The sequence below is a fragment of the Gadus chalcogrammus genome, chromosome 7 (assembly GCF_026213295.1).
Source record: "Gadus chalcogrammus isolate NIFS_2021 chromosome 7, NIFS_Gcha_1.0, whole genome shotgun sequence".
In the NCBI taxonomy this organism is placed as follows: domain Eukaryota; kingdom Metazoa; phylum Chordata; class Actinopteri; order Gadiformes; family Gadidae; genus Gadus; species Gadus chalcogrammus.
The window spans coordinates 29,538,534-29,559,822 of NC_079418.1; the positions used below are offsets into that span (position 1 = coordinate 29,538,534).

Genomic DNA, 21,289 nt, shown 5'->3' on the forward strand with positions numbered 1-21,289 from the left:
CAGATGTACCCATTAACCGAAGGTATTTTACAATAAAGCCTAAAGAGAGTTTAAACGAACAAAGCCGGCAAGGGGAACTGTCTCACTTTCCCTCCATAGAGACAGACCTCGAACGTCTCTAGTATAATAATAATAATAATAATAATAATAATAATAATAATAATAATAATAATAATAATAATAATAATAATAATAAACTCTATTTATATAGCACTTTTCAAAACACAGTTACAAAGTGCTGAAAAAATAAAAGAACAATTAAAACAAATCATAAAATACATGTGATATACAGTAATGAGCCATATGAAAATGAAAGGATAAAAGACAGGAATAAAAACAAAGGCAGGCTCAAATGAAATCTGGAAAAGCTCTTAGATGAAAGTGGGTTTTGAGGAGAGTTTCAAAAATGGGCAGTGACTCAGTCAACCTAATTTCCTCTTGCAAGTCGTTCCAGAGCTTCGGTGCTGTATGGAGAAAGCTCTGTCCCCTTTAGTTTTGAGCCTGGACACTGGGAGGAACAGCAGTATACATCCTGAGGACCTCAGACTATGAGACGGCACATAGGGGACTAAAAGCTCTGAGATATGGGGCCAAGTCATGTAAAGCCATAAAAGTAATCAATAAAATCTTAAAATCAATCGTAAAACAAACAGGAAGCCAATGTAGAGACGCTAGAACAGGTGCGATATGGTCACATTTTCTAGATCTTGTCAAAAGCCTGGCAGCTGAGTTTTAAACCGTCTGTAGCCATTTGAGTGTTTTCTGGTTCAAGCAGGTAAAAAGGCTATTACAATAATCAAGTCGCGAGGAGATGAAGGAACATAGCAACGTTTCTGCATCACTGAGATTTGAAATTGATCTATTTAAGAAATATTGCGGAGTTGGTAAAAACAAGATTGTACGATCTTGGTGATGTGTTGCTCAAAACATAAATTACTGTCGAACAGGACTCCAAGGCTTTTTGCAACAGGTTTGATAAGTTTGGCAGGTCACTAGTAGATGGCGGTATTTGTTCGGATATTTGCTGGGGGCCAATGACCAGGATTTCTGTCTTTTTGTGATTAAGCTGCAGAATATTTATTGCCATCCAGCTTTTAATGTCATTTAGGCATTCATGAAATGCACTTAGCATATATGGGTCGTTGGGCTTGATGGGTAAGTACAACCGAGAATCATCAGCATAAAAATGAAAATAAGGTGTTTTACAATACAGTACCCCCCCCCACCCCCTCCCCCCAGCATTTCTAAGCCTTTTAATGGTCTGGTCTCTCTCCAGGGGGTCCGTCCTCCACGGTGAGCCGTATATGCTCACCCATTGGGTGCTCTAGGGTCTCCAGGGCCTGCCGGAGCTTCTCCCAGAACAGGTCTGGGTGTGCGTCTGCGCGGGACCAGCTCAGGTAGGTTTGTCTCTTCAGGATCCTCCGCATGCGGTAGTACGGAGAAAGCTGCTGCATGGGAATGTCCTCCAGGAACACCAGGATCAGCACGTCCTTCTGCTCGTCAAACAGACGGAAGCTGGGGAAATGGAAACAGGGAGAGTTTTACATTGCAATGTAATCCCTCCACGGCAATATATGAAGCTATGAGCATTCATCCCATTGGCTAACGGAAGAGCCGATCGCTGCACATAGAGACGCTATGAGCATTCATCCCATTGGCTAACGGAGGACCATGTGCATCTTTTTTCGACGCAGGGGGTTTTCCACTCATTGCAATGTAATCCCTCCACGGCAATATATGAAGCTATGAGAATTCATCCCATTGGCTAACGGAAGACCCGGTGGTTGCACATTAACGGCAATGTTACAGTGAAATCTGTGACATTCCTCAACACAACTACACCAACGTGTCCTTGTTAATTACAAAACATGTATGGGTTAAGTTTATGGGCATCAGTTGTCCTGTTTTGTGTTTTGATTGAGAGAAACAATCGTTTTTTTGATCAGTGTTGGGTAGCTGAGGTCGTTGCTATAGAGGCCACGTCCGTGCGCTTTTTTTGACAACTGACAGAGCAACCCTTTCTCATCAAAATTACGTTCCCATAGTATGGCGACACATTAGTGCCATAATTCACTAATGTGATAAAAGATGCATTCGGGCGTATTATATTATTCCACACGCGTAGATATTAACTGCGAGCGCGCAAATGATCTCTGCGCGCAAAACAGCCTCTCGCACGCGCAAATTACCTCAGCGCGCGCAAAACAGCCTCTCGCGCGCGCAAATAACCTCAGCGCGCGCAAAACCTCTCGCGAAAGATGTTTTTACGCTCTCGCTCGAATTTAATTTTGGCACTATGGGGGAGGGAACCAAGGCAGGGCGATACGTGAAACGGCCAAACGTGAATGGCCGTTTCTGAAGCGTGATATTTGATTGACAGCCCTCCTCACAATCAATTCTGAATTGTACAGTAAATGGCTGAAACGATAGTTACGTATTGTAACTCCAGATTCTATGAGTATAGGCGCAGCCTTTTAAGTGTCGGCCTCATTGTCCTTTAAATAGCTGAAGAAAAGCTGTTTATTGGGAGCAGAACGTCCGCCGGCGCCCGACTATATCTGCGAAATGCGGACGTCGATGAGGCACGCCGCACGCGGACGTAATTGAGGCCCACGCTGTTGGTGGTCGGGGATTACAAATTTTCAGTGCTACGGCTCACGCCTAGGGATAACCCAATATCGATAGCCTTAAAAGGCTGCGCCTATACTCATAGAATCTAGAGTTACAATAACAAGTAACTATCGTTTCAGCCATTTACTGTACAATTCAGAATTGAATGAGAGGAGGGCTGAGGAGGGCTGTCAATCAAATATCGCGCTTCAGAAACGGCCAATCATAGGAAAGCCCGCCCTGCCTTGGTTCCCTCCCCCATAGTGCCAAAATTAAATTTGAGCGAGAGCGTAAAAACATCTTTCGCGAGAGGTTTTGCGCGCGCTGAGGTAATTTGCTGCTCGCGAGAGGCTGTTTTGCGCGCGCTGAGGTAATTTGCGCGCGCGAGAGGCTGTTTTGCGCGCGCAGAGATCATTTGCGCGCTCGCAGTTAATATCTACGCGTGTGGAATAATATAATACGCCCGAATGCATCTTTTATCACATTAGTGAATTATGGCACCAATGTGTCGCCATAGTGAACTATTCGGCACCCGTAACCAACGGCAGAAATCCCACCCAAAACAAACCCCGGTTGCGGTTTGTTTTGGGTGGGATTTCTGTTGTTGGTTACGGGTTTCAGTGACCTGGTTTTGGTTCATTAAAAGTTCCTTCAATTACTAATGACTCGACATCGTTATGTCACCGGCGAGGTCATTACAATATGTTCAATAAAACGTAATCACGGACAAAATACGTTTTTTAGACAAACGTAATTGAGAATGCCGAATAGTTCTCTGGGAACGTAATTTTGATGAGAAAGGGTTGCTCTGTCAGTTGTCAAAAAAAGTGCACGGACGTGGCCTCTATAGCAACGACCTCAGCTACCCAACGGCCAAAAAACGATTGTTTCTCTCAATCAAAACACAAAACAGCCAATGGGATGAATGCTCATAGCTTCATATATTGCCGTGGAGGGATTACATTGCAATGAGTGGAAAACCCCCTGCGTCGAAAAAAGAAGCACATGGTCCTCCGTTAGCCAATGGGATGAATGCTCATAGCTTCATATATTGCCGTGGAGGGATTACATTGCAATGAGTGGAAAACCCCCTCCGTCGAAAAAAGAAGCGCAAGGTCCACCGTTAGCCAATGGGATGAATGCTCATATGCGCGGCAGCCGTCGGGTCCCCTGTGAAGGGGTTACATTGTAACGAGTTGAAAACCCCATGCGTCGAAAAAAGAAGCGCAAGGGTACCCTTTTGCGTCAGAAACTGAAGCCAAAGTCACTGACCGTTAGTCAAAAATCGACGCGTTCGGAGTGAGAATGTGTTGACCATACCTATCCACATGGTTGTATTGGCCCTGGAGTGGAAATACTTTCCTACTATACTCAAGTACTTTACTTGATTGTTTTTGACACATTTTCAACCTATGGCATTTTCCATGCATTGATGTAGCCAGTCATTGATCAGCAAGTCAGTTAAGGGAAAATGACCCCATGGCGATGCGGTGATTGAATCGTTTAATCCCCTGTGGTTCTTTAACTGACATACGTGTTGGAGATAATTGGGTGCCCTGCTCAAACAGGGTAAATGCAGGACTCTTTCCACGGACAGCACAGTCAATCTGACACATTGCGGGAAAATGAGTTGCAGCACTATTGTTTTGGCCACTTGTCCTTATGCACTGAATTATTGCCATACCATCTTTTTCCTTTTCCAAACTAACTGGGCTTGCCGGTTGCAAACTTCTGGCTTAGTGGTTAGAGCGTTATAGCATGTCTGTAAATGTGTGATTAAGGCTTTGGTCCGTTGCACTTGACATTTTGAGGGAGAAGGTATGAGGGGGTCATACAATAAGACCACAAGTACACATGTGAAGCTGAATTAATGATCAACCATATTCTGGTCATGCATGTAAACTCTGGATTCTTACCTGGCAACCTGGATCTCTCTGGAGCACCATTCACTCTCCAGGTAATCACGACTGACCACGCAGATGGTTTTCCGGCTGCCATAGATGGCGTCTGTTATGTTTTCCATAATGGGTTTACCTGAAAAGCATCGGTCAGTGAAAATGCACAAAAATGATATAAAAGTAAAACAACAAACTGAAGCTTTGTTACATCACAGCGCTAAAGAATGAAGGGCTAACATTAATAATAATTGATAAGGCAAACTTCTTAATCGCGCCAATTCCGACCAGTAAGAATGCAGTTCTTCTGAAACGTTCTCGCTCTGTATAGCTCTCTCAGAGCTATAAATCCTAGGAATTAGTAGACCACGATTGCATGGCCCCAAAATACATTGATTTAACCTATTTAAATAATTTAGATTAGTCCTTGATCTAAACTCTGTTTTTAATGAATATAGCCAATATTTTCCAGCCACGCGGGTCCATTCTCGCACTAGCCAAACTGATCTTGCCTAAGATCAGTTGGCTAGTCACTCATCTCAGGTCCAGCAGTCCGACTGCTATAGCAGAGCTTTTTGGGTGAGACGGCACAGAGCCTGGGCCAGAAACCAACTATCTACCAACTAACAAAAGAGGAAGTTGGTAGATAGATTATGTTTCTTGAGGATCTGTAGGCGAGTGGCCAACACAAATTCAGTAGAATTTAATGACTATAACGAAAGAGGAAGCATGGCGTCCCTCCCCCCGTGACGGGGGGAGGGACGCCATGCTTCCTCTTTCGTTATGATTAGGCCACTCGCCTACAGATCCCCACCTCAAGAAACATAATTGATTGAAACAAATGAATCGATAGAAAGAAAAATCTCAAACACAACATGTGTTGAACAGCCGTTTCCATTTATTTGATATTATAAGCATTAAGTATTTCTTTGACATGTTTTACAGTCTGAATACTAAACTCTTAAAGATATTATTGTTTTGAAATCGAGTTGAAGATTAGCCTATATTACATATAGATTTTATAGCAAAATGTGCAATTTATATTATTTGTCTATACAACTCATAATATTCAGCATATCAAAGTTTGATTTTTGATTTACCGTAATTTGTCTTATTTGGAAAATTACCATCGCTTATAGCTTTCTAGTTTTATATTGCATGTCTGTATGTTCTTGCCCTGTAGGCCACAAGTTTAAGAGACAGACAAACAACATTGATTCACAATATATAAAACCTACCAACAAACTGAGAAAATGCATAAACCATTGCTGTAAATACAAACAAAACATGCAAGGATTCTCTGTATTGGGCCTCTAGTCTCTTTTGAAACTGCTCCTGCAATGAACTATACCATGCAACGAATTGTCTTTTGCCTTCAATGTGTTTGTCTTTCAATCTGCAAAGTAAATATAAAAGATAAAGCAAGAGCAGCCTTGCAATCAATACAAATAGTTCAATTCGTATGTGTGCACCACATAGACCATGTCAGAAAGGCTCAAACGCAATTTAATAATGTGTGCGTTGTGCGGCTTCAAGATTCAAATCCAAGATTTATTGATTCAAAGACAAAATTAAAAAAAAAAATCATTCTGAGTCAGGAAAAATCTCCCTACCAAGTTGATGAGCATATCTAATAGCATATCCACTGGCATGTACGATATATGAAATAGTGTAGGCTAGCATGTATGCTAATAGAGGTGAAGAGGATGCTCAGGATAGGGCTCCTCACCTGGCTGGAAGTCTCGGTGGTGCAGACACAGTCTCCAGCCCTGCTCGTCCTCCAGCTTGGGCAGCAGCTCCCCCAGCACCCAACCCTCGTCGTTTGCGTTGTAGGAGACGAAGGCGTCGTATTGATGAGCACCCTTGTCCTTGTTCTTTGAGTTGTAGAGGAACGCCAGCATGAGGTAGTACGCGTAGACCAGATGCCATTGCAGGAACTTGTGGGTGAAGCAGACTGCTATGGTCATGATGACCGCGCATGTCGTTGAAATATAACAGATGAACCCCATATCGACCGTACATGAACGGACGTCAATCTCCAAAAGTTTTCTCCCTTTGAGGTTTGGTGGGAAGTTGCATTCAAAGTTGTACGCATCAAACACTTGTGTTTGCTTGTTGTTGATTACCCATTGGAGGAACCACGCGTTGTCACAGTTACAGGTGAAGCTATTACCCTGCAAATCCAGGTATTCAAGGGCTGACAGAGACAGCATCACTGGCTCTGTAATCACAGAAAATGTATTCTTCCCCACCTGCAATAACTCCAGCTCTGTGAGGTTAGCATGGAGCAGAAAATCTAGAGACCTTAGGTTTGTTTGTGAAACGTGAAGCCTTTTTAGTTTTTGAATCGGGGAAAACAAATTGTTGGGAATGTCTGTGAAAGCATTTTGAGACAAATGGAGCCTATTCAAATTAGGAGTATAGTTAAAGGTGTGTGGATGCAAGGTTTTAAGCTGGTTACGTTGTATATAGATTATTGACAGATTTGTCAGGCCTTGCAGAAAGTTTTGAGGGAAGTTGGACCTATGAGATCTGTGTTGATTTGAAATAAACAATGTGTCTAGTTGTGAAAGCCCAGCAAATGGTGGATACGTAATGGGCTTTACCGATGGATATTTGATGTGATTGCTCTCCAAATTCAATGTCTTTAAAGCTTCCAAGTGACTGAAAGCACCGTTTGTAATTTCAGTTATTTCATTTGATCGGAGAGTAAGTTGCCTAAGACTGGACAGTCCAAAAAAAGTCCCCTTATTAAGTCGTTTTAATTTATTTCCTTCTAATGCCAAATTCTTTAGGGAATTCAGGGCTTTAAATTCCCCATGATCTAGAACAGTTATTTGATTGTTTGACAAAGAAAGTTCTTCAAGATTCGGTGTGTTTTTTTTGAAGGTGCCGTTTAATTGATCAATGCTGCTGTTTTGCAACATTAAGACCGTTAATTGGACCAAATCTTTGAAAACACAATCCTTGAGAGTCAGGAGAGGATTATTGTATAGATGGAGATTTCTGAGAAGTTTCATATCGGCAAAATCATCACAGCCAAGAACATTGATGTTATTGTAGCTGAGATCCAGTTTTAAGATTTGAGTTTTCCTTACGGCATAGGGGACCGATGTGAGACAGTTAGACTTTAGGATTAAAGTCTTAAGCTTCCTAAGTGATTTGAACGAATTGTTAGAGATGTCAGTTATCTCATTCATCCCCAAGTCCAATAATTTCAGATTAGTGCACAAGTGCAGCATGTCCACTGTAATAACTTTGATGCCATTATTTTGGATTTCAAAGGAGCTAACGGTTGGGATTTTGCAGGAAATATTGATGAGAACCTGCAGGTTGTTATTGATATGGTTTAACTTCAGATACTTCAGTGAGGAGTGACATGTCTCGAGCACTTCCTGCAGTCCATGTAATGAGGAGCGAACCCCACTGATGTCTAGTGTAAACACATTTCCAAGGTACGATGTGTCATTCACCTCCCAGACGATACCATTCTTTATACTATCCCCAAGGTCCAACTTTCTGAGGTTGGGAAAGATATCTGCAGTGAGCCTAAAGAACATAAAATCATTCTGGGACAAAACAAGTCTAACAAGTTCTGTAGACTTATTTGACAGCTCCCATGAATGAAAAATTGAAATGTTGTTTGCTGGAATGAACAGGTATTGTAAATGTGGCGTATGTTGTAATATATTTGTTAAGTGGCGCAGTTTGTTGTGGCCTAGGTCCAAATGCCTAAGCTTGCTCAGAGACATGAAAGAGTCCGGTGCTACTGTTTGGATCTGATTGGAAGTCAGATGCAATTCTATGAGATTGACCAAGCCATCAAACATACCATCCTGTAGCTTACAAAGCATATTGTTGTCTAAAAACATCACCTTTAGAGAGATTTGAACCACAAAAGTGCCAGATTCAATCTTGGAGATGAAGTTGTGTCTCAGATTTAAGTGCAACAGATTTGGTAAATTTTCCAAAGCTTTTTTATTTAATTTAGAAATGTTGTTTCCAGACAGGTCTATAAATGTGACTGTTTCTGGAATTTCCATTGGAAACACTTTTAAACTGTTCTTACATATGGCCCGTGTGTTCTGTGTGATCTGGCAGCCCTTCACCACGTAACCAGCAGTTGGAAAAATAAAACTGTTCAAAAAGAAATATAATATTCCCAATGAACAAAAACAAATTCCCCTTAACGGCATCGCAATTTTCGTTTTCATTCCAGCACAAAAAGAAGATTGGTGATGTTGTTAATTTCCAACACAAAGGATCTCGAGTCCTACCAAGTGGATCTTTGGTTTTGTTTGTTAATTTCTTTCAGTCCGAGGAATCCCTCAGGTTAAAACCGCCAATCCTAAAAGACTGTCAAACAGACACACAAAGATACACAGACAGCGGTCATTACAATCTGCTATCAAAATACTGCAATTGAAGCATAGCATCCTGATGCTATGGGTTTGAGATTTCATGAAAACGTCTTATATAGGCCTACATGATGTAAACAGCCTCAGTTAAACATAATCACATGGTAATTAATCTTTTGTAAGAATATAATGAATTTGAGTCATAGCCATAGTCCTCTATAATATATATATATTTTTAAACCATAATAATAAAAAAAAAAATGCATAAAAAAGCAAACGAGAAACTTTTTTTTTTTCAGGCTAAGCAGTGCTGGCCTTAAACCAATTTTAACATGGGGAGATTATGTACCTGTTGCTCTGGTAGAGTCGCTTACATTTATTTTTAGTCAGTTAGAAGAGCTGCTTTACATATGAGTCAACTCGCTGCAACTAGTTGTCCAAGATATAATTTATATTGAGTTATCTTTCCGAGTAGAACATTCTCTACTTCTGTAACCGACATTCTGCATACATGTCACTCAGATATCTTGTTATTATGAAGGATGTCTCTTGGAGTTTTGTTATTTTATGTAATCGATTTTCACAATTTTTACAATCTGTGCCCCTTTTCTGAGCATGTGTCTGTTTCGCTTCACTCTTATTTGTTAGCCCTGAAGATAACAGATAAGATGCATAGACCTTTCAAGTCCAGGTTGTGTTCTTCCCTTGAACAAACTTTATGTAGGTTGAATGCATCTGAATAAACGTTTGATTTCTCTGAGAAATTATGCCTTGTGTCCCATTGATTCAGCTCGCTGCTTTGCATACAAAGATTATCCTGAACCAGAGAACTCAACCACCAGAGGACAGATTGAGAAAGCATCGGTTAATAGGCCTTCTATACCTTCTACACATATATTTAGTCAGCTAGCATGCCTACCATATTTATTTTTTCAGGCAGTTAGATGGTCTCATTTATCCCATTCCCAAGTGACTTTCAGGTGAGGTTGAGAACAGTCCAAGCAGGAAATTAATATTGGCACAATTCCAATACATGACATGTTGCACAACCAAGCTTTTAGAGAACAACTAGAATCTACATTCTATGATTTTGTTATAAATTCTGAAAAAATAGCTCCTATATGATCCTCAACTGATTTACTCTCTCCTCTCCAACGGTTTCTTATAATGATGATTATAGTGATGAGATAAAAATCATTTTCATCAAAAACGAACATAAAAGGCAAAAATAAACACATGCTTGAAATGGTAATATGTTAATTTTCTTTTTGCAGAAAGATAATGTACTTGAATTTTAGCTTTATTATAGCGAAAGAAGTGGGTTAAATTAAGTTAAATACTTACTGTGCATATTTCTATTATTAAAAAATAATAATAATATCCAAATTCCACAAAACAAATGTTCCTCGATCTGGTCTGTTTCCCGATGCTTATGGCGAATCAAAATAATGTGTTAATGATAAAAGCTGGTTGGAAATGGTCTTTTTGTGTGTGATCTATTGGGTGCTAAGGAAGTGGTCAAATGACGTAAGAAAAGGGGAATTATCTAAGGGGAACTGACACTATCTTTTTTTTAATAAATGACAATGTCGATATGCAACCAGGATTCAACACAATAACCTCATCAGAATTGAAGGTTAAACACATTGATTTAATTATGAAGATGAATCAGTTTATTCTAATTTGCTGTTTTCTTATGGACATTTTATTTATTAATGTTAAACATAAATAACATAAAAACGGGCCTTGTATGGGAATATCCACGGTTTCGATAATGGCCCAATGTCAATGGCCCACATGGGTTTCATGCAGGATTAAACTTGGTGTTAGGTTGGGTCTAAGTAGGCAACATACATAAATGTCAGGTGTGTGCGTGAAATCTGAACCCAAAAGCAGAGTAAAGCTCCAAAGATGGATTTGAAGCAGGGCAAGGCTCAACTAATATTTTTTTTTTTAAAGAATCTACCCGTGCTTTTCAAAACTGTGGTTTAATCCAAAAACAGGCGGACAAGTAGGCATGCAGGCAGAAACAGGACGGAGAGAACCAATTAGGCGAGCTAAGAAACAGCATAAAACAATCTGTCAAGGGGGCACTAACAATACAGGCAGTGGCGGACTCAGACTGTTTGAAGGGCAGGGGCGAAAAAATAAAAAGGGCACATTCTGGACAACATGGGGCCCCACCAGCGGACAGAGTGGCTTTTCTAACTTGATGGTGTTTTGTTCCCCCAACGGAGCCTTAAAGGCAGCGCTGCCTGGAAGGTCCTATCCCCTAACCTTAGCAAGCGCTGCCTTGAAGGTCCCATTCGGGGCACTTGTTACATCTCCATGTAGCACTTAAAAGAATAGTTGGGCTCATAATTTAAACGGGGGGTCTGCGCAATGTGAAAGTGCACAATGATGTGAACAACAAGTTGTTCACATCAATGTGCACTTTCACATTGCGCAGACCCCCCGTTTAAATTATCACATCATGTGATCACATCCCGTTTAAATTATCACATCATGTGAAAGTGCACAATGATGTGAACAACAAGTTGTTCACATCATTGTGCACTTTCACATTGCGCAGACCCCCCGTTTAAATTATGAGCCCAACTATTCTTTTAAGTGCTACATGGAGATGTAACAAGTGCGTTGGGGGAACAAGACACCATCAAGTTAGAAAAGCCACCGTGTCCGCTGGTGGGGCCCCATGTTGGGGCCCCAGAAATTATTTTGCTTCAAAGACACTGTTTCCCCTTATTCTAGCGACTTTATAAACACCAAAATGAGTTGTTCACATCATTGTGCACTTTCACATTTTAGCCAAAGAAAGGAGGATGCCTTACTGCTTTCATCTTTACTAACATTTAAGTAAAAATTAGACTGGAGAAAATTCAATGTGCCGCTACCATACAGTCTTTGACCGCTGACAGCCAGCTACAGAAACATTTAAGGAAGTTTTCCTTCATGTTGAGGGGATAGCTGACCATTATCGTCTCTCTTGCATGAAATGACCTACACTTGAATGATATTGAACGCTCAAAAAATGTACATACATTTTAAACGGATTATGCAAACTGAAAATATTACGTAGCATCTAATTGCGCTTTTCCACTATGGGTACTACTGACATACTCTTAATCCGCTTTTTGCTTCGTTAGCCAGTGGAGATTTAAGTACCACTCGATGTAGCTGTTTGTCATGGCGACACCACATGAAAGCAACGCCTCGCATTCCCCGTTCGTCAGCTACCAAAGAGAGGAACGTCTGCACCTCAATAGCTAACCACAACATGTTTTTTTTCGGTTTGCCATATTCTTGCTCTAGAGGGCACATCATCATCATCAGGGGCAACCTAGGGCACTCATTAATTTTTGTTCATGTGTAAAGGGCAGCCAATAAGGCACTTTCTCTCATCTTCACCACCATAGCGGGCACTTTAGCACACTTTTTCAACCATGGGGGCACCAGACGGGCAGAAGGGCACTAGAAGGTCACCAGACGGGCAGAAGAGCACTAGAAGGGCACTATAAGGACCAGACGAGCAGAGGGCACTATCAGGGCACTAGAAGGGCAATATAAGGACCAGACGAGCAGAAGGGCACAATCAGGGCACTAGAAGGGCACTAGAAGAGCACTGGAAGGGCACTAGAAGGACCAGAAGGGCACTATCAGGGCACTAGAAGGGCACTGGAAGGGCACTGGAAGGGCACTAGAAGGACCAGACGGGCAGAAGGGCACTAGAAGGGCACTAGAAGGGCACTTGAAGGACCAGACGGGCAGAAGGGCACTATCAGGGCACTAGAAGGACCAGACGGGCAGAAGGGCACTAGAAGGGCACTAGAAGGGCACTAGAAGGGCACTAGAAGGGCACTTGAAGGACCAGACGGGCAGAAGGGCACTATCAGGGCACTAGAAGGACCAGACGGGCAGAAGGGACTATCAGGGCACTAGAAGGACCAGACGGGCAGAAGGGGACTATCAGGGCACTAGAAGGGCACCAGACGGGCAGAAGGGCACTATCAGGGTACTAAAGGGGGCACTAAAAGGGCACCAGACGGGCAGAAGGGGACTATAAGGGCACTCATTAAGGCACGTCATTGAATTTTCTTGTTCTAGAGGGCCACCCTAGAGGGCGCCTAATCATTTTTTGCACGTGAAAAGGGCAGCCAATAAGGCATTTCCTCTCGTTTTCTACACTCTTGAAGGGCACCTTAGCGCGCTTTTTCAACCATTGAGCCACGAGGGGGGGCGGTCGCCTCCCCTGCCCCCCCCCTGAGTCCGCCACTGAATACAGGGGATAAATCAGGTGAGCAGGAAAAAAGGCGGGGTCCCATCTTCAAGCATGTCCCATGCCTTCAAACCCATGTAGGGCCCACATGTTGCCTAGGAGCTATCGGTGGCCAACTTTTTGTTTTGATGTTTAAGGGAAAATATGACCTAAAATGCTTTTAAATTGTTAAGATATGTCAATCGGTGAAAATAAAAGCAGCCTAGGTCCTATTTTACCCTTTTGTGTATTATTTGACTTTGCTTCAGCTAAACTCGGGTTTGTTTGAAACTCAACATACAATGGGATTTAATAGGAGAATATGACTTCAAATTGCTGTAGCATCAATCAACCCTAAGTATCAGATATGAACCCTCTACCTTTAAGATCAACTGGGTTCAGTCAGGTAATTATTTCCAGAGTCAAAACAAAAAAAAAAAGATTTGGCTAGTATGCAACACATAGCTGGAATAAACTACCTAAAGATATGATACAAGCTAAGGCCCTGACAACATTTAAGGTTAAAAACGTTTTAGTTCACCTTTTCTTTCAGATTTTTTTTAAATCCTGCAAATATGTCATCTAGGCATGCAAGGCATTACATTTATGGTAGGAAAGATCTTGAGCCAGCTTGATAAAGTGAGCAAACAAATATCATCTCTAATGTCGTAAGCATTGTTCATGAGGCAAATAACCATGGCAAGCTAACATTAGTAGTTACTAGGGCTGGGCAAGTTAACGCGTTATTATCGCAGACAATTATTTTATCTCGCATTAACACAGTTTCTTCTTTTTATTGTAAAAGTCTGTTGCTCACTGGCTAAAAGTTCATCGTGATCAAGCCTAGTATATTGCTTACTGCTTCGCTTCTCACAGGAAAGAGGAAGCGAGAGGGGCCCTTCCAGAGGGGTCCCACCTTCCAGCCTGACCGAACAGCTAGAGGATCTGGATTTTGCTGATGATTTGGCCCTACTTGCACACACCCACCAACAGATGCAGGAGAAATCACACAAACTAGAGATAACTGCTGCTTCGCTCGGCCTCAAAATCAACTCATCAAAAACCAAAGTAATGTGAATCAACAACAAGAACAACACACCAATAAGCATGGATCAAATCCAGCTAGAGGATGTAACCAGTTTCACATACCTTGGGAGTGTAATTAATATAGGAGGATCGGAGGAGGATGCCAAAGCCAGAATTGGGAAAGCAAGGACAACATTTAACATCTTGAATAAAATCTGGAAAACAAAAAACATACCAATCAAGACCAAACTAAAAATCTTCAACTCAAATGTCAAGTCCACTCTACTTTACGGATCCAAAACCTGGAAGACAACCAGCAACATACTCAACAAACTACAGACATTCAGCAACCGCTGTCTACGAAGCCTCCTGGGAGTCTACTGGCCCAACACCATCTCAAATGCCAACCTTTGGGAACTCACCAAACAAGAACCAATAGAGACCCAAATCAGGAGGAGAAAATGGAAATGGATAGGCCACGCACTCAAATCAAGAAAAAGCTAATCAATTACAAAGCAGGCCCTAACGTGGAACCCACAAGGCAAGAGAAAGAGGGGAAGACCTAGAGTCACCTGGAGAAGAACCACAGAGCAGGAGCTGAAGACGAAAGGGCTGACATGGCAACAACTGGATCGGAAGGCACAAGACCGAAGAGGATGGAGGGGTTTCATCGAACTACTAACTAACTAACTAAGTAACCATATACCAAATAGGACAAAGGACCAAACATATAAGCCGTAAATACTATACATAGCCACAAGGGGAGCAGGACCTTACTGAAGGCTGCAATAGCTGCTCTATCCACAGAGGGCAGCACCACAGACAGGTGAGGAGGCCGAGGGTAATACGTCACACCGGCTCCGCCCACTCCTTCCGGGCCATGTGCATTCTACCATAATAGTAAACATCGAGCGAGGAGCTCGTTAGAATCTTCTTGGCAGCGATTAGACAAGGTTAATGTTTATGATCAGCTAGAAGTGGCTCAGCACGTGCAAAGACACGCTTCCACCTCCTTTTGCTCCATAGTATTAGTTTACCATACCGAAATACTTTATAACAAATAAAGTCTCTTAAAAGCTATCCAGGATTTGATCACTTTCCTTGAAGAACTTATGCAACAATACAAAAGATAAAGATCTTTGTTGGTACCTTGTGGTCTTGGATGGGTTAAACATCACTAACTAATCATGCCTAGGGCACCAAAATGTTTTTGAAAGACACAACCAGTTATTGTACCCGTGTGTCAACAACTCTAGCTCCACCAAAGAAATGACATGTAAAACAATACACCTTATTCTTACTTTTGGAGTACTGTAACCAATCCCACTGCACTTTTTCTCCATTGGACATTGAACGAAGTTAGTATGCTAGGGAAAAATACCTTTACTCTTGTCTGATCTTGGATATGGCCCAACAGGACATTTCTGTGGGGCATTCTAAACCATGCACTGCATAAATGAGTCCACAATCTGGTGTGGTGGTGGCCAGATGGATCTTCTGAGTAAGGCCTTCTCTTCACCCCTCTGTTCCACATCCTCCTCCAACTCATCTTCACCTCTCTGTTCCACATTCTCCTCCAATTCTTGTCATTTGATGGTATCTTTACCATCGCTTTGACGCCCCTCTGTGCCACATATAGTGCATACCCACTTTTTGCGCCACTGCCTCTAGGCTTTATGTCAAGACGCTTAGAGGAAGGTAGGCCCTACTTTTTGAACCCCAGACGGGATATCAGGTAGTCACAGAAGAATGGAGGCCTGTTTTAAAATGAAGAAGGTTAGGACATCTGGAAACTTGAACCAGAACTCTTGAGTCGATGCACTGTCAGGATTTTCCATTTCAGGATAGCTGATTTCCATTCTGAGGAATGCTTTTGTTTCATTTTGGGGACATGGGACATTGTACATTTTGTGTTGCAGGGTACTGGTAGCCTAGGTACCAGACGAATCTGCGAGCTCATGTTTTTCTTTGCTCTGGCATGTGCAAGCGTCTGCCCCGCTCAGACAGATTAGCAACCGAACTTGCCCGGGTCTGGCCAATCACAAGCACGTAACATGGAACATGTGCATCCAGTATGATGGTGGTTTGATACGATGTTAGTACAGCAATATTTATGAAAGTTGTAAGACGGATGGATAGAGAGGGGGAAGAAAAGAAGGGATGGACGTCTGAGAGAGAGATAGACGGATGGGTCGATAAAACATTGAATGACTTTGAGCAATCGACCCACAAACGGCCACCCTGCAGTAGGACCCGAGGATCTCGAATCAGCCCCTAAGCCACCTGAAGAGCCACACGTTAAACCTAGTCAAAATGATAAGGGGACGACGAGGAGACGCTGAAATTAATTTTCTGATTAGAAAAATTAAACCCAATTGGGATTAACCTTTTCTAGAGATCTAGTTCCTCAATACGAGAAGGTCACCAGCTGCTCTTTCCCTAATCTCGCTACACGCGCCAGAGTATGATTGGAGGATTATAGCGCGTAGGTGCGCTATTAATAAAACGAGAATTTGTGCAATTAAAACATTATGCAAATGCTGTGTTTGACGTAGAAGCCCCCTGAACCACCAACTCAGTACAATACCGGGGAACAGCAAATTATGCGAAGGTAATTTAATTATATAATAAAATGATAAACAGGCGTGATGACTATACATTCTGCAGGGATTGTTTAAACGCAGTGCCAGAGGTTTGGTTTTGAATGAGTGCTCGATTATAATCGGGTAGGCTTGTGAAGGACGGATGTGTTTTGAAACAATTTGAAGTCAAATGTCAAATTGAGTAGCCCCTGGCCTGTACGAAGAGCCCTACTGTCAAGCGCCTCAGAAGTCCGGAGAACCCGGACCAAGACAAGCCTTCTTGCTCCCCCTCCAGGTCATGCAGGGCCCATGTTCTTGCGAGCCACCAAGAAGAACGAGGCCTAGCAGTCGCCTTTCGTGTTCTGCTTTCGGTTCTTTTCCAGCTGCGTGTTGAAGTCCAGCAGAGCCAGACCCATTGTAGTAATACTTGACTCATAAATTATATTTTACAAATGTGTTTGTGGTCTTCATTTCTATCCTTTTTTGTTTTTCGTTTCTGTCTGTACTTATGCTCAGCTCTTTTATTTATTTTATCATCTTTTACTCTACCAAAGTAACCACAGATATAAGTTACCTGTGGGTGAGTAGATATCAATTATATTAGATATCTATTACTTAAGATATTGATTTTGTTATCTCGAAAAGAAAATGTTAGGATTATTTTATTCCTCCTCACCTATTTTCATTCCGTGATTTTCCAACGGGTTTGATCGCTGAACAAGTTTGCCGAACAAGATATGAAAGGTGAGACGATGCGCGCGTCCAGGCCGAGGCGCTGTGTGGGCGTGGCCAGACCCGGCGCTCCAAAATAAAGTGCGTCACATTAGGAGCCTACGGTCCTTCACAAACGGCTGTCAGGTCAGTTACTCTTTGACCTTACGGTTACTCAAGGGATTTGCAAGGAATAAGTTGATTTATTATTATAGGTTTATAGGTTACGGTTGTTTTGCAATTCATCTTGCCCTTCGGTTTGGTTTAACTCAGCCCTGACGTTTTGTAGACTGACTGGTGGTTGTCGTCATCAGCTGTCATATTGTTTCAAGATAAACGGAGACAGGCCATTTATATTTCATTATGACTTTATTTATATCTACTAAATATTTCTGTCCATCTATTTGTATTAACCTTTACCCCGTCAGTCACAATCTAAATTTGGGTGCTTGAGGTTTGAGTTTGGTGCGGAGGACACGAGAGACACTAAGACGACTAGACAGACAGAGAGGCAGTTGACAGCCAGATAGACAGCAGGAACAGGCAGACAGACAGACAGCAGGAGAAGACAGACAGACAGACAGACAGACAGACAGACAGACAGACAGACAGACAGACAGACAGACGGACAGACGGACAGGCAGAATGAGCAGCGAGCCACAACAGTTTCACTATTTTGCCGTCTCTTCCATGTAGTCCTACGTCCTCAAAGGCAATTCAGAAGGCATGGACCATGACTCCAGCCCACCAATGGTCTCCTCAAAAGAGATCTACCAGACCAAATTCGACGCCGGGACGTACTTGGGCTACTGCTATCAGCCAGCTCAGTCCCCGGAGCAAAGCGACAACTGGCGTTTTGTGAAGTTTGTCCTGTCCCACCTGAGCCGCACCTTCTCCTCAGGTACTGGGGACTGAGACGTCTGACACTGCGTTCTTCTGGTCACTCACTTTGATAAAGAGAAAGAGAACCATTATATCGGGGCGGATGGGATGGCTTGATTTTGTGATTTAGTGATGTCACTCTACTACAGGGTCAACCAGTTTAGCGACAAACTATCAATCTCACAAATCGCTGCCAAAGAGGAACCGCCAGTTGTGTCACAGAAATTATCTTCTCCACTGAGCTTTGCACTTTCTCGCGGCCGTTTCTGTTAAAAACGGGTTAAGGGGCGCCCCGGTTGTTCACTGGGTAGAGCGCGTATACCAATTAGTCCTGATCGCAGCGACCCGTGCTCGATTCCTGCCCGTTGTCTTTTGCTTCATGTCCTCCCCTCTACCTCCGATACCGCCCTGTCGATATATATCTACAATAAAGCATACTAATGCAAAAAAAAAGGAAAATCGTAAAAAAAGAAGAAAATGGATTACATAAACCATGAGGATAACACAACCACACTGTGATTGAGTGTCAGCATTTCAGTCAATAGACAAGACACAACAATACTAAATTCAGTGTATTGTTTTGTGAGCAGCTCTGTCGGTTCCTGATGTCCCTGTCCCCTCCTGACTGTGCAGGCCAGTACAAGGGCCAGAGGCTGATTGAAGTGGGGACGGGCCCCACCCTGCATACGGTACTCAGTGCCTGCGCCCACTACCAGGAGATTGTGCTGTCAGACTACACGGAGGTCAACCGCAGGGAGCTGGAGAAGTGGCTGCGCTCCGAGGAAGGCCACTTCGACTGGGGGGCCCACATGCAGTTTGTCTGCGAGCTGGAGGGGACCAGGTATTGTATGGAGGACGGGGTCATGCTGATCACCACCTCCCAGGGGAAGAAGTGGAAGACAGCCCGATAGGAGAGCCAGATGTCTGGGTCAGATGCTGTTTTTTGGTCGGGAGGCCTTCTGAACACTCGCTCTCATTCGCTCACTCACTCACTAAGAACCCACTCACTAATAACACACTCACTAAGAACACACTCACTAATAACACACTCCCTAAAGAACACACTCACTCACAGATGAACATACACTCTCTCTCACGAATAAAACACACAAACACAAAGACACACATACACACGGACATATACAGACAGAGAGAGAGAGAGAGAGAGAGAGAGAGAGAGAGAGAGAGAGAGAGAGAGAGAGAGAGAGAGAGAGAGAGAAAGAGAGAGAGAGAGAGAGAGAGAGAGAGACTGGTCAAGTTGGTGATACATTATTGTTGTACGAAAGGTTCTAAAAACCATGCTAGCTAGCTCCATGGTGTGTTTACATATCAAACAATCGGCACACACAGGGTAAAAAAAAACGGAATCTCTGTCTCCACTATCCACAAATGTGGTTAGATGACCGCTGTTGTCGTATGTGGGGGTAGGGAATCAGGTGGAGAAGGACCACTTTAAAGCAGGTTGTGGGGGCTCCATCCGAATGTCTGGTAGTAGCGTGAACGCCGTCTCTATCATTCTCCTAAATCTCACATCCTTAAACTGTGACGTCGACGTGACGTTCCATCATTTTTCCCTGTTCTTCCCCGCTCTCTCTCCTCTCAAAACGGAGGACGCCCGAGGAGATCAGCGCCACGCTCCGGCAGAGGATCGGCCGGGTCCTGGCGTGCGACGTGACCCTGGACAACCCCTTCCACCCCGTGGTCCTGGAGCCCGCCGACTGCGTCCTGTCCTCCCTGTGCCTGGAGGCTGCCTGCCCGGACCGGGACTCGTACCGGCGGTCCCTGGCGGCCGTGGTGGGCCACCTGCGGCCCGGGGGCGTCCTGGTGCTGATCGGGGACCTGGGGGAGAACTACTACACCGTGGGGGAGCAGAGGTTCCCCATCGTGTGCCTGAGCCGGGACTTCATCGAGGAGAGCCTGACCCGGCTGGGGCTGGTGCTGCTGGACTTCGCCACGCAGGCGGCGGAGAACCGGGAGCAGAACCACAAATGCGACTACGAGGCCTCGTTCTTCTTGGTGGCCCGCAAGAACATGGGCCCTGCATGACCCATGACCCCTGTCCCTATTTAGCTGGACCCATATAGACCAATATGTATCACTTTGGAAGTCTATATTCAAACAGCTTTCTTTCTATTAAAGGTTGGGTATGGAATTCTTTTTTGGCATTTTGCAATAATTACTTGAAATCCTTATCATAACCCACTTACACCCACTGAGTTAGAAGTACTGACATGCAATTAAACAAGTCAATCATCTGTGGAACGGGCAGGGCTCGAAAAACTCCAGCCAATGATTTCCAGACCCACCGAGTGGCATTGGACAGTAAGTACGTCAATCAAACGGTCGTACTGCACTCCCCCTCCCCCGCTCCCCGCACGACCCCTTCGTGCACGTACTCAAAGCTCGTGACCCAGAGCAAGCTTCTGTTGTTATCCTGCGGTAGCTACTGGAGCTGAATCTGTGTTCGGACGTGCATGATTGCACGTCCATGTACTTGGAATGGGGGGAGTCAGAATTAGCGTTGAAGGAGAAGGGGTAGGACCATTTGAGCTGTGTATTTTCAAAATCTGCTGGCGTTTCGCAAATCCCATACCCCACCTTTAATATTATTGGGATATTTCAATGTTATTGGTTTACATTGATTTCTTTGTTCTATGCCACTTCCTGACAATTTAGATTGTCAGGAGTCTTCAAACCTACACCTTATAAACTTGACTAATGACCTATTGACCCTGGGGGCATCTCACGTTTCCAGTGTCATAACCCTGAAATAAAACAGGCTAGCATAAACAAGGTTGTTTGTCTGGTTGTACACGGAGCAATCCATCCATCTCTCTCCTAGTCGACCACGTACAAGGTCAGCAAGAATTGTTGAGCTACTGAGGAGAGAGCTATGGAGAGAGTCTACATTGGTCACTAAATTGGCTTTCTCACTTTTTCTTTTTGCGCCACAGATTTAGTTTTTCTTTA

General features: G+C 43.4%; 2 protein-coding genes across 5 annotated transcripts; one reads left to right on the top strand and one right to left on the bottom strand.

Moving 5' to 3' along the window:
- Window positions 1–1,244: 1,244 nt before the first annotated feature.
- LOC130386535 (toll-like receptor 13) lies at window positions 1,245–10,362 on the bottom strand. 4 transcript variants are annotated; one of them, XM_056595503.1, is made up of 4 exons: window positions 10,208–10,362; window positions 6,235–8,853; window positions 4,527–4,644; window positions 1,245–1,515 (listed from the first exon to the last, which is right to left on the bottom strand). In XM_056595503.1, exons 2-4 carry the CDS (start codon window positions 8,717–8,719, stop codon window positions 1,254–1,256), a joined length of 2,865 nt encoding a protein of 954 aa, XP_056451478.1. In that variant the 5' UTR covers window positions 8,720–8,853; window positions 10,208–10,362; the 3' UTR covers window positions 1,245–1,253. The 4 variants fall into 4 exon arrangements, with proteins under 4 accessions (XP_056451478.1, XP_056451480.1, XP_056451477.1 ...); XM_056595505.1 differs by having other exon boundaries at window positions 8,783–8,861; XM_056595502.1 differs by having other exon boundaries at window positions 6,235–8,861.
- Window positions 10,363–17,511: 7,149 nt separating this feature from the next.
- Window positions 17,512–21,131, top strand: zgc:64002 (uncharacterized protein LOC393330 homolog). Its single transcript, XM_056595534.1, has 4 exons — window positions 17,512–17,584; window positions 18,134–18,338; window positions 18,953–19,160; window positions 19,930–21,131. The coding sequence occupies exons 2-4, from the start codon at window positions 18,164–18,166 to the stop codon at window positions 20,363–20,365; spliced, it is 819 nt and encodes a 272-aa protein (XP_056451509.1). The 5' UTR covers window positions 17,512–17,584; window positions 18,134–18,163; the 3' UTR covers window positions 20,366–21,131.
- Window positions 21,132–21,289: the final 158 nt, after the last annotated feature.

Coding starts and splice junctions, on each gene's coding strand:
- zgc:64002 (XM_056595534.1), top strand. CDS start 18,164: ATGGACCATGACTCCAGCCCACCAATGGTCTCCTCAAAAGAGATCTAC. Junction 18,339..18,952: donor GAGCCGCACCTTCTCCTCAG/GTACTGGGGACT, acceptor CTGACTGTGCAG/GCCAGTACAAGGGCCAGAGG. Junction 19,161..19,929: donor TGCGAGCTGGAGGGGACCAG/GTATTGTATGGA, acceptor CTCAAAACGGAG/GACGCCCGAGGAGATCAGCG.
- LOC130386535 (XM_056595503.1), bottom strand. CDS start 8,719: ATGAAAACGAAAATTGCGATGCCGTTAAGGGGAATTTGTTTTTGTTCA. Junction 4,645..6,234: donor CCACCGAGACTTCCAGCCAG/GTGAGGAGCCCT, acceptor GATGCTTTTCAG/GTAAACCCATTATGGAAAAC. Junction 1,516..4,526: donor AGAGAGATCCAGGTTGCCAG/GTAAGAATCCAG, acceptor CCATTTCCCCAG/CTTCCGTCTGTTTGACGAGC.